Source organism: Hippopotamus amphibius, chromosome 2 (assembly GCF_030028045.1).
Source record: "Hippopotamus amphibius kiboko isolate mHipAmp2 chromosome 2, mHipAmp2.hap2, whole genome shotgun sequence".
In the NCBI taxonomy this organism is placed as follows: Eukaryota; Metazoa; Chordata; class Mammalia; order Artiodactyla; family Hippopotamidae; genus Hippopotamus; species Hippopotamus amphibius.
In genome coordinates this window covers 54,328,448-54,341,726 of record NC_080187.1, presented here as the reverse complement: position 1 = coordinate 54,341,726, position 13,279 = coordinate 54,328,448, and the positions used below count along the sequence as shown (strand labels likewise).

Here is a 13,279-nt window from a genome sequence, read left to right as displayed (position 1 = left end):
TTCTCCCTCTTCAGGGAGATATCAGAATAATCCCCAACCAATGCACCTCTGTTTCTCTAAAGAATCTATGCTGTTGTCCGTGTTTGATTTGCTATTTGTTGAGACCTCCCCTGGGAGGACAAGTTCTCATTTTAGATACAGACCCTGTCCTTTTAGCAAGAGGTAGTCATTTTGCAGACGCATAGTATTGATCATAAGGAAAACCATGCAGGAGACAATGGATTGATTTTATCAATCTTGTTCTATTGATCTTCATATTATAGTAAATTGTTGGTCAGTAGTGTCAGATTGCTAAGTGGCCAGTTTATAATTCAGCGCTTTGTATTTAAAAATAAGCTCCCTGCCTCAGGACGACTTGTACACCAAGTATAAGAAACTTAACAATTCTAGATCACCTTACAAATCTTTTTTTGTATCCCTAATTCCTACTAGCAAAGGCTGACAAAACAGAGAGGAAGATACAGCTGCTGCCAGTCAGAGGTGAAGCAGAGGCAGCAAGGGGCATACCCAGCTTCCATGCCTTGACAGTGTAAGATCTCTTAGATGTAGTTCACTCTCCAAGGTACTGCAGTTTCCACTGGTATGAACTTCACGTAGTTATCACTCACATCTGGTAGTTTCATTAGGAAACTAGGAAGTCCATGGACCATTGCCCTCTTGTGCAAGTTCTTTTTCCTATTAAAATAAAGTGGAGGGTTGAGCAAACATTTAATGAATTCAGTGGTATGTAATCAAGAGAAATACTATTTCTCAGTTGTTTTTCTTTAAGGTGGTTAGAATTTGTCAGTTTTACTGTTTTTGCCTTACAACTCCAGAAAATTGACTCTCTTTCTTTTCACGGTCTTCATAGAAAGACTGATGACTAAAAGGTGTAATACGTATTAGACAGAAAACTTGCTCTACATTGTCACGTAGTAATAAAACTCACACCAAATCTCTACTGTGGTAGGACTTCATTTAGGGCTGCATGTTACTAGACAAATAATAAGCCTGTGTTGTTTCTAAGGCTTAGTGATAGGATAAAATGTATTAAAAACTCAGTTCCTAAATTCACTGTTACCCTTGAAATCTATTTATCAAATATCAAGTAATGTCTAGTGACAGTTAGCATGCTGCAAGTAAAGGACATTTAAACATAGAATCTTTGTAATGAAGCACCTTGGGCGATGAAAATTTTATGTTAGGGCACATTTCATACCTGGTATTCATAATTTTATCATGTATGGCATTTTCTTTTTTACATTAGTGAAGAAAGGCCATCCTGAGAAGGACTTGGAAGCTTTTTTGGTGGTAGTGTCCGAAGAGTTACTACTTATTCTTCTACAGTAGGTTAACTGTGCTATATACGTAGTCTTTATATGAGTATGGATGTTGCGTTTCGAAGGAGAAGTCCCAAAGTTTATAAAATTTTCCTCTGCACAGGGAAAAAAGGTAGCTCAGTATTATAGCTCTGATTGTCTCCAGAGCAATTAGATTTCCCTTCCCAGGAGGAAAAAGCCCCTAGGTAGTTTGGTTTAGGGGATTCTTTGCTACAGAGATTTGCATCTTAAACGAAGTCCGAAACAATAGTATGTCATAGCTAAATAATGACCACCATTCCTGTCAGCCCTTTGAGCCAATGAACTGAGTCTGGAAACTTGAGTTCTGGGTTGTGTGACCTTGAGCAAGTCAGGTCTCCTTTCTGGCTCTTCATTTGTCAAGTCCATGTCTTCATTTGCAAAATGAAGATGCTGACATGGTAATATTTCCTTCCAGCTTAAAGTTGTTTGATTCTTTGTCAGGATCTACACTGTGGTATATCTAAATCCATGTGTAATGAACTGTGTTAGGGATTCCGTGGCTTTTATGATTTGGGATTCCAAAATTCAACTTCTCATATACAAATCCTCTACTCTTATCATAGGCCAGTACTAATTTTTCCACTTAAAGTCTTCCCTTTCCACAGGCTTTTCTATTCTAAAACTTTAAGATGCTGCAAAAACTTACAGCTTCTTTTGTAATAGAACTTGTTTGTATCTTAGCTTTTACTTGGGAGGTCATGTGAACCTTCCAAAAGTCTGATTTGGAAGGAGCCATTATTTATTTTTAGTATGTAGAATTAAAAGTGAACTCTTATTTAAAAAAAATATAGAACATCTTTTTTTTATCATACTTTAGTGTGTTTGCAAAATAAATGTTTAAAGTGTGAATTTGTTGCCAAAAGGCATTAAGAGAAACTAAGAAATTTATTATTTAAAAATAATTTTATGCAGTTCTATTTTGTTCATGCTTTGGGACAGCAAACTTTATTTTCAAATAATACTTTTTTAATTACAAAATTAGCACATACTTATTATATAAAAATAGTGAAATGCAAGAAAATATTAAGAGGAAAATTAAAATGCCCTTAACACCAGAGATAATCATTAACATTTTGGTGTATTTCTTTTCAGCCATTTTTCTGTGTTATGTATATATGTATTTCTAAACAAAAGAAGGTTATATAAGAATATACTATAATTTGTTGCCCAGTCCCTTGCAGTTGGACATGTGTTGACAGCTGTATCTAGCTCAGGTCCTAACTTCATAACTGCTTATGTTTCCAGTTTGTAAACAGATACAGGGATGGTAAAAGAAAGAAAAGTATTTTGAAAAGCAGTTATAAAATTAATCAGTTAGGTTTTTGTAATATTACATAACCTAGTTTATTTTTATTTTTGGTAGCATTTTTTTTAGAAAATTAATAGTAACATAAACTATTTGGAAAACAATGTATAAAGAAGAAAATCATATTTCCATTCATAAATAACTACTAAAAATATTTTGGTACATTTACATTTAGTGTTTCTGTCTGTATTTTAAACATAATTAGAATAACTCATATCTGGTTTTGTAACCTTTTTTTAAAAAATTTATGTATGTATGTATGTATTTATTGGCTGCATTGAATCTTCGTTGCTCTGTGCGGGCTTATCATTGCAGTGGCTTCTCTTGTTGCAGAGCATGGGCTCCAGGCACTCGGGCTTCAGTAGTTGCAGCACTTGGGCTCAGTAGTTGTGGCACATGGGCTTAGTTGTTCTGTGGCATGTGGGATCTTTCCAGGCCAGGGATTGAACCCATGTCCCATGCATTGGCACTGCACCACCAGGGAAGTCCCTAACCTGCTTTTTTTCACTGACATTTTCCAATGTCATTTAGTACTCTTTGAAAATGTGATTTTTTAAAATGGCTCCTTCCTTTTTCTTCAAATGCCTATACCATAATCATATTTAACCATTATTACTGTAGTAGACATTTAAAGTCTTCCCAGTTTTGCCCTGCTGAATAGTACTGACACAGACACCCTTGTTCTTACCTTTTGTCTTAAGAATAATGATATATTTGGCCATATTACCAGCTCCCTCCAAAAAGCTGTTTATCCACATCACTAACAGTGGCCTTCTGTCACCACAGCCTGCCTTCCATGCATACCATATTTTTTCAGTGAGTGAAAATCTGCTTCATTTTGCTTATTTTGTAGGTGAAAAGCACTGTTTTAGTTTTGTCTGCATTTAAACTGCTCTGATTACTAGTGAGACTAAATATTTTTTACATGTTTAGTAATCATTCATACTCATCTTTTGGTGTTTTTCTTTTCCTTTACTCATTTTTCTATTGTGCATTCATGTTTTCTTATTGACTTGTATATTAACTCTTTATAGAATGAGATCCCTAACTTTCTGCTATATATTTCCAATTATTTCACTTTTTATTTAAATAGATAAACTCAATGCTTTATTCCTGTATGACAGCCTCCCTCACATATGCTTCCTCATTCAGATGTTTTCTTTTACATTTAGCCATAAAATATTGGGTTTTATAAGGAGAAGATCTAATTTGGTCTTATTTTCCAGATAGCCAATTTTCCCTTCCTTCTTAGATTTAAAATTCTTTCTTGCATATAAAGTTATTATATTTGTTGGCTCTATTGATCTCATCATCAGTTCTTGAACCACAGTTCTGATTATCATTTAATTTCACAATATTGGATGAGAGGGCCCATTTATTACTATTTATTTTCAAAATGCTCTTAACCATTTTCATCTGTTTTTTCAGGCGAACATTAAAATAATATTGTTGACTCATATCACTTCCACTGAGAAAAAAAAAAGAGGGGAGAAAAATATGTGATTGAAGTTAAACCTAAAAATTAATTTGAGAAGACGTGACATTGTCATATTATCCATTCTTGTCTAGGAATGTGTTATATGCCTCTCCATTTCTTGAATCTTTTTTATACCTATCACTGAAGTGAGTAACATTTTTTAGTTTTTTGTGTGGTTTCTTTATTTTTCTTGTTAGGCATTTTTATTTTAATTCTCCTTTTTCTTGCTCTCATGAATAGATGCCTTTTTTTCTATTAAGTTGTCCAACTGCTTATTATTGATACATGGGAAAGTTTTATTTATTTATTTTTTGGTCTATTTAGTGCCCAACCATCTGATTATTTCTGAGGTAATTTGAATTTATCCCTTGGTTTTCTTGGGTTAGTATAATATGCAAGTGACAATTTTGTGGCCCTCCTTCCCAATTTGTTTCTTAATTCTGTTTCATGTCTTAGTGTACTGACTAGGACTTTTAAAAAAACATTATATTGTAACAAGAGAAAAGGTTGTATTGGGGATGGTGGGCTCTGTTGCTTTGTTTCTAATTTAATGGAGAGCTGCTAGCATTTTATCATCTTATTATTAATGTTACCCATTATGGTTCTCTCAATAGTTTATTGTGAAAAATTTTAAACATACAAGCAGAGCTGAAAGAATTTTACAGTTATTACCTAGATTCTACCATTGTTTTACTGTACTTGGTTTATTATACATCTCTTAGCAGATTATTTTATTTTAGTATTTATTTATTTATTTGGCTGTGTTGAGTCTTAGTTGCAGCATGCAGGAGCTTCGTTGTGGCACACGAGATCTTTTCGTTGCAGTGCACGGGTTCTTTGTTGCAGCACATAGGCTTCTCTAGTTGTGGTATGTGGGCTTCTCCCTAGTTGTGGCACATGGGCTCCAGAGTGTGCAGGCTCAGTAGTTGCGGCTTGCAGGCTCTCTAGTTGTGATGCGCGGCTCCAGAGAACGCAGGCTCAGTAGTTGAGGCACGCGGGCTCTCTAGTAGCAGCGGGCGGGCTTAGTTGCCCCATGGCGTGTGGAATCCTAGTTCCCTGAGCAGGGGTCGAACCCGTGTCCCTTGCATTGGAAGGCTTCTTAACCACTGGACCACCAAGGAATTCCCCCAAATTTTTTAATATTGATGATCTCTGTTGTATTAAAGAAATATTTATCTGAAGTTAGTATTCCAAGATTTTTAAAAATCAACATTGCACTAATTGCTAAAGATACAAATGAACACGGCAATCTCTTAGCTCCATTTATTATCATGAAGTAACCAATCTAAAAAAGGTCAATAAAGCTTTGAAATGGAGGTTTTGTATGAAAATTGTTCAAATGGAGGACAGTGTTAAGCATCAAAAGAAGGGTAGTAGTCCGGGCTTCCTAGGTGGCGCAGTGGTTAAGAATCAGCCTGCCAATGCAGAGGACATGGGTTCGATCCCTGCTCCAGGAAGATCCCACATGCCATGGAGCAACTAAGCCCGTGTGCCAAAAAAAAACAAAAAAAAAAAAAGAAGGATAGTAGTCCAATTTGGATTACAGAAGGAAAAAAGAAATGAAGTTAGAAGTTTTCTGTATTTGACCAGACTTTCAAGAGAAGAGAATACCTTATTCATCTGACAGACCACTTACTTACAGATATAGCTGTGTATTCCAGTCTACCTGCCAGGTGTGTTTCTATAGTGAAATAATGTCCATCAAGCTGTGGACAAGTTGAATCACAGTATCTCTGAAGACCAACCCATTCTTTTTTGTATTGATTTAGTTTACCCAGAGTATTAGTTTCTTAGGGCTGACATAACAAATTTCCACAAACTGGATGGTTTAGAATAGAGGTATATTTCTCACAGTTCCAGAGGCTAGAATATGAATTCAAGGTGTCAGCAGAGTTGGTTCCTTTGGGAGGTTCTGAGGGTACAAACCCTCCCATACCTCTCTAGCTTCTGTCAGTTGTGAGCAGTCCTTGGGCATTCCTTGACTTGTAGATGCATCACTCCAATGAAAGACAATGCTTTCATTTCCACATTATCTTCTCTGATTGTGTTCTTTTCTCTTATAAGGACCCTTTTGTTGGATTTAGGGTCCAGCATGACCTCATCTCGATCCTTCCCATAATTACATCTGCAGAGACCCTATTTTGAATAAGATCACTTTCTCAGGTTCCAGGTGGACATGAATTTTCAAGTGATGCTATTCAATCCACTACACCCAGCACCTTCCTTAGCAAGCAGGAGTGGAAAGAGCATGGGCCTGGAAGTCAAGAAGCTAGGCTGTAATCCTAGCCAGCTCTGTAACTTTGGGAGAGTTTATTATCTGTAAGCTTGTCATTGTCCTCATTTCTCAAATATGGAAGTTAACCAGTGAATAGTCTTTCAAAGTCCTTTATTTGTCCTAAAATCCACAGTAAATGATGAAGAGTCGTGTGCATAGCTGATTTCTAGCTCTGCCCCCTCTTATTTCTCTCTGACCCCTAATTGTTTTTCAAGGAAATTTTAAGGTATGCTTAGTATCAGAGGGGCTTTGATATCTTTAGATAAAATGTGGGATATCACTGTCCTGGTCTGTAAGTGAACTGAGGATGTTCCTTAGACCTTATGGATTAACAAAAGGGAGTTGCTGGGTTTAGAGAAAGTTTTCCCATTTCTTTCATCTCTGCTTTCACTCTGTTGTTTAAAAACAACCCCCCCCCCCAAAAAAAAAAGAAAATTGGTAATTATTTTGTTTGTTGCTAGAGATCATTTAACACGTAGATGCTGTCAAAGAGGAGATGGGACAATTAGGTTCCAAAGTATTTCAGTTTAATGTTATTCTCTTTCCTGCCCTCCACCCAGTAATTTTACTTAGTGATGAAGAAATGCACACTGGATTGCAGATAGTAAGTAGTGTCTGACAATCCTGAAACCTTATTTCGAATTACTAAAATGGTGAGGTTTAAATATCTCTTCAGGAGGGATAGTTCACTTAAAGGCACAGAAAAAAAGTTCATTTACATGGCATTATCCCTTGCTCAGAGAGCCATTCCCTGTCCTTCTATACGTTCACCAAGATACAATAGGAGTAACTTTCTGGCTGCAATTTTTGTAGACTTAGTGTTACTAAAATGAAGATGCTTCAAGGACATTTCCAGTTGTTATTAGCTTATGGTTTCTCATCTCATGTAAATTATTTTGCCACTTTTCATTTTAATTCTTTGCTCTCACTGTCTTGCAAAGCAATTATTAGCTTCTCTCTGTGAAGATATTCACTGATCACTCAGCTGACAATGTCCTTTGTCTATAAAAGTGTTGTGCCCTTAGGATTTATTTTATTTTATCGCTTTTATATTACTACCTGTAGATTTCTGTTTATGTCTCTTTACCTGTTTTGTCTTACGTCTAGGGCTATAAACATTCTTATATGGGACAAAAGTTTATTTCAGAAATAGGTCCCTTTTAGAGTCTTAGAACCAAATTCTCCTACAATTTATCCACCTGGTAACAGTAGAAACATCTGTTCCTTTGACATAATTTAAGGTTAAAATGCTTGAAGGTGAATAATGAAGTGTGTACTATTCCTAAGGCTGTCTCTCTTGGGCGGGGGGTTGCAGTGCCTAAACCCAGGAAGTGAGGCTATGTTGAATTTTTATTACCATTCTGAAAAGTCTCTTGAATCTCAACTTTCCTCTCTATTTCCATGCCTCAGCCTACTCCAGATCCTCTCCTCAGCTGTTACCACGGCTGCCTAACTGGCACAGAGATGCAGGGGTTTTACAAGGTTATTCCATTTTCCCAGACTGCAAATTGCATATATGAAGGTCAGAGCTGATAAAGATGCAAAGGTAGTTTGGGAAAACACCTCTATAATAAGTCTTGAAAAACTTTTGAACAGAATAGTGGCATGACTAGAGATGTACATTAGGCATATTAACAGACATTAGAGGTGGTGGAGTGTCAGTCACAGGCTTTGCAGTAATTTGGAAGAGGAGTTACCACAATGAGGTGTAGTAGCCACTGAGCTGTTGCTGAAATGGGACCTTTAGGTCTTAGCAACTACCATATTCCATCAAATCTAAGAAGACTTTGATTATATGACACACCTTTGTTTTATATACTGGGGTGGGTATGGGTGGACACTGCCAGTTAACTTTCAGGCACCACCAATTATAAGAGGTATCCTGATTTTAGAGATTATAATAATAAAGAAATATGCATCATAAAATCAGTGAAATAGAGTAAACTGCATAGACACAGGAAAAAGATGGGGTACATAAGAAAAGAAGAGATGAGAAAATGAAAGAGGGCAGGGGTGATGAGATCAAAGATACAAGTGGAGAAGTAGACCGTGAAGAGGAGGATGCATCTTCCTCTGCCATGAGATGAATGAGCAGTGACTCAGAGACATGTAGAAGTTGAGAAGCTAAAAACAGTAAGCAAACTCATATTTGAAAACCTCCATCTTGGTAAAAGAGGTGGCACGGGCATCTGCAAAAAGAATGACAGTTGTGGGTTTGAGGGCTTGGGACTTAAGAATGGAAAGGTTTCAGGTAAGTGGGGCATGAAAGATGGAGTATTAAAGACAGTTGGCTAGAAGGACAAAAAACATTCCCATCAGAAATGAGGGGCCCAGATAAGGTTGAAAAGCACAGATTTATAAAGAAACCGGTTGTCCCTATTTTATGACTTTGTCCAGGAACACTTGGTACCCTGAGAGAAGGATGGAAGAAAACAAGTGGAAGGTGCTTTCTGCAGGGTGGGATATTGGCTGGACAGGTAGGGTGCAAGGACAGAAAAGCTGAATAATCAAATTTCTCCTAAGAGAAACTGTTGATTTGGCTTGCCATGGAGTTCAGGCTGCAGAGTGAGAGGTGAGGCCAGAAGAGTAGTAATGAACAGATTTTTTAAGTTGGTGGAGGGTTTTAAAGGATTTGAGATTATAAAGAAGGTGAAGAACAAATTGTTTTTGAAGGGGTGGAATACGTGAGTAGAAAGTTGATTGGGGAATTTCAGAATTTAAGATCATAGAGGTAGAGTTCTAAGGGTTGAGTCTTAGAGAATGTGTTATCTTTCTAAAACAAAGATGGGGGTATATCTCTGTGTGGCCTGAAAACCTCTATTTCAGGATAAAGTGTTTACTGCTTATAGCACAGGCAAGGCTCATCACAAGCTGGCCCCATCCTACGCTTCCAGACTAGTATCTCCTCATTTCTTCTTGTGAACCCCATATTCCAACCACACTGAACTCTTCTCTATGCCCAGAATCCTCAAGGCTTTTATCTACCTTTTGCCTTTGCTCACGTTCTTTTCTTTGCATGAAATGTTCTTCCTTCTCTTCTCTGCCTCGCAAATTCCTGTTCATCTTCAAGACCTAACTCAGAGGGCACTTCCAAGTCTTTCAGCAACACTGAGCACACCTTCGTCTGTGCTGCCACGCTACTCTGTTCAGACATCCTATGGGATTTTATCACAACTGTATCAATTTATATGTCTCTTGAATAAATAATAAACTCCTTGAGGCCAGAAACTAATTCTCTTCTTTACCCACAGCGGATGCACATAACATTAGGTATTTAACATCTGCTTTTATTGTCTGTGTTGTTGACTTTTAAATTAATGAGCTAATCCAGTGCTTCTCAAACATTAATGTACATTCGGATCACCTGGAGATCTTGTTAAAATTTAGATTCTTTTTTTATATTTATTTGGCTGCGACAGGTCTTAGTTGTGGCACAAGGGATCTTCATTGCTGCGTGCAGGGTCTTCAGTGCAGCACGCAGGATCTTTAGTTGCAACATGTGGGCTCTTAGTTGCGGTATGCATGCGGGATCTAGTTTCCTGACTAAGGATTGAACCCGGGCCCCCCTGCAATTGGGAGTGTGGCGTTTTAACCACTGGACCCCCAGGGAAGTCCCAAAATTCAGATTCTGATTTAGTCTGAAGTGGGGTCTGGGATTCTGCCTTTCTAACAAGCTCTCAGGTGCTTCCAGTGCTGCTGGTTAACAGAAACTAATCCAGAGTGTCTTTGCCCCAGTAAATAGCAGAAGTGGTAAAGGTCAATAGGAATGTGGAAGTGGAGCAGAGAAGAATCCTCAGTATGAACATGGAAGCCCTAAAAATCATAGCAGAATATCATGTGGGAAGAAATGCTTAAATCTTGGAGTAAAGCAGGAGACCATTGTGGAGCGTGGTAGCTGACAAGACTGGATGATATAGTTCTATCCCTTATATTGTAGAAAAGGAAAGGCTGTTTGGTGATGGCAGCTGCTGTGTCAGGACTGCAGCAAAGAATGGTGTCCATGGAGAGGGCTTGCAGAGGAGAGGAGTGGAATTGCAGAAAGCGGGTTTGGGGATTCACAGGAAGGGTTAGGGGCCTCCAGTGTTTATTCCCAGTAGAACGGCATTTTCACCGGTGCAGACAGAGTGAGGGAATGGGAAAGCTGCACTCTGGGGGAAGGGAAGCCCCTGAGGAAATGAGAGGAACTAGAACTTGACAAGGAATCACTTCCTGATCTTACATTACCAGGTTCAAAGCACAGAATTTTTTTTTTCTTTTTTTCAGCTCATAAATGACAGAACAAGTAGTACTAATAAGCATTCTGTTCCCACAGATAGTCTCACAGGTCTGATAACGCTAAGGACGGGTTCAATAAACCTAATTTCTTTAAGTACTATTGTAGAGAAGTAATATATGCTTTTTTAACATATGGAAGAAGGCAGAAATAAATTTAAAAATGTTTAAATTTCTTCCTATTAATCCCCTTCTCCCACAATGAGGTAATCAAGCTTGATGTGTACCCTTCTAGCTTTTATCCATGCAAATTTAAGTACACATAGATAGGAATTTTTCCAATTTCTTAACAGTACTTTTACATGCACATTATTCTACAGATTGTTTTTCTCACTTAGGACTATGTCATAAACATCTCTCCGGGCCAATGGATAGTTTTTCTAGTCATTTTTAAATAGCTGTGTATAAATATAGATGTCCCATAATTTGCTCTGTCATTCCTATTGATGGACAATTGGGTAATTTCCAATTTTTGCTACTACAAACAACATGACACACAAAGAGAGTCCTATTGTTACCAGTGCTCAAAAACAGAACTCTCTGTGATTTCAACCAGCAACCCATATCATAAATAACTTTTATTTCAAAGACATCTTTTAATGAATCCTAGCAGTGGCTAGACCTGTACCATCCAGTAAAGCAGCCATTAGTCACATGTAGCTAGTTAAATTTAAATTTACTAAAATGAAATCAGATTAAAAATTCACTTCCTCAGCCACATCGGCCTCATTGCAAGTGCTCAGTGAGTAGTGGCCACCCCACTGGACCACACAGAACAGACTGTTTCACTCTGTTACGTCCTAAAGAACATCTTTTTCAGTGGGCTGGTGTTTTAAGGAGAGCACAGTTTTTAAAAGTACGAACTTTGTGTCTTAATTGGTTGCCTCTACAGTTACTTCAATGAGAATCAATACCCAGATGAAGCAAAGAGAGAAGAAATTGCAAATGCTTGCAACGCAGTCATACAGAAGCCAGGTAAGGCAGCAAGCGCCGCTTGGCTCTGTGCTGGAGCTCTCAGTTCAGATCATCGTTTGGGACCTAAGTCTCTTCCTCATCCCAACGGGGTGCTCTTGGCTCCATTCCTGCCATCCTCCTGTGGATGGTCACAGCCCTGTCCTGTTCAAACAGCACTTCTTAGGGGGTGATTACGCTACTCCAAATCAAACTTCACATGGGAAAGTTTCCAGTGAGTGTCCTTGCTTGAGATACGTAACCTTGAAATTATTTTTTTTGAACTCTATAGATTTCTTTTTCCAAAAATACAGCTTAAATATACCAATTTCAAAATACTTTTAAAGTTTGGCATACTTAAGCAAGGTTTGTTAATGACATTATTAAGATGGGGTTGTTTTTTTTTTAATGTTTTATTTTTTTACAACTGTTGAAAATTGTATAATTGTGTATTCCTGTTTGAAGAAAATTCTTTTTGGAGTTGGCTTCCTTCTCCTTTCTACATTGGGGTGACTTCTTAACTGGGGAAGATGTAGGTAATTCCATTCTGAAGTCCTGCTGTTTGTGCAAGGCAGCATAGCCCCTGAAACACTCATATGTCTTTCCTTCCATGTGCTAAAATGCTCTTTCATGTTTTATGGGGTTCTTTTAACCAGAAACCATTCTCAGTTAAGCTAATCCATTTGATCTCCATTTGGCCAGTTAATTTGATTGGCTTAAAGGCTATATATCAATACAAAAGTATCATAGTGTTATAATTAAATATAATTTATTCCTCCTTAGTTAGAAGCCAGACTTTTAACAAGCTAGAACATACGAACTCAGCTACAGCAACATCTGTACCCTTATTTTACACAAGCCAGAGTCCCAGCCCTAAAGCTGTGCTGGAACTCAAACTCTTCCTGGAAAATACTTTACCCCCATACCATCAAAGGTCTACCCTGTTTTCTGGTTTCTCCACCCTCTGTGGATTAAAAGCTGAAACAGAAAAGGACAAGGGAGGAGGGTAAGGTACCGGTGGTTGCCATGTTGATAAACAAGGTGGTATCCATAAAACGTCACATTTGACAGCAAAGATAATAAATGTAAAATGCAACTTGAATTGCGCTATGTGTTCCAGCATAGTTACAATAATGGATGGTCATAGTGACCTTAGTCTTCAAGAAAACATGGATAGTATTCTCTGTCTTAAGACAGCAGGAAACTACAAGGGTGAGTCAAAAACTATCCACACTATGGCTGTAGAATTTATTTTAATGAACTTTTGGAAAAGACAAATACATCATTTTTTGACACAATCTCCTTGCTTTTCAGTACACTTTGTCCATCTGTCAACAAGCTTTCATATTCCCTTATTAAAAAATGTTCTAGGCTGAGCTGTGAGCCACGAGTGTACCGCTGTCTTCACTTCTTCATCAGAAGTGAATCTTTGTCCTCGTCGGGCTGCTTTCAGGGGACCAAACAGGTGAAAGTCTGATGGAGCAAGATCAGGACTATAGGGATGATGCTTTAACACCTCAAAACAAAGTAATCCGTGACTTAGGTTTCGAAAAGTTTGTGTGAGATAGGTACTGAAACAACTCACAGAAGAGCATAAACAGAAGCATTTGGATATCTGCAAACAAAATTTGGACCAGTACTCTAAGGAAATTGAAAGT

At 37.8% G+C, this 13,279-nt stretch overlaps 1 protein-coding gene across 9 annotated transcripts in view; it reads left to right on the top strand.

The window, feature by feature from the left end:
- Positions 1-13,279, top strand: part of HMBOX1 (homeobox containing 1) — a 180,052-nt gene that overhangs the window by 161,750 nt on the left and 5,023 nt on the right. For all 9 annotated transcript variants that reach the window (XM_057722069.1, XM_057722068.1, XM_057722070.1 and 6 more), the window contains exon 7: positions 11,563-11,645. In XM_057722069.1, the coding sequence (XP_057578052.1) occupies positions 11,563-11,645 (83 nt within the window). The remainder of the gene's footprint in view (positions 1-11,562; positions 11,646-13,279) is intronic.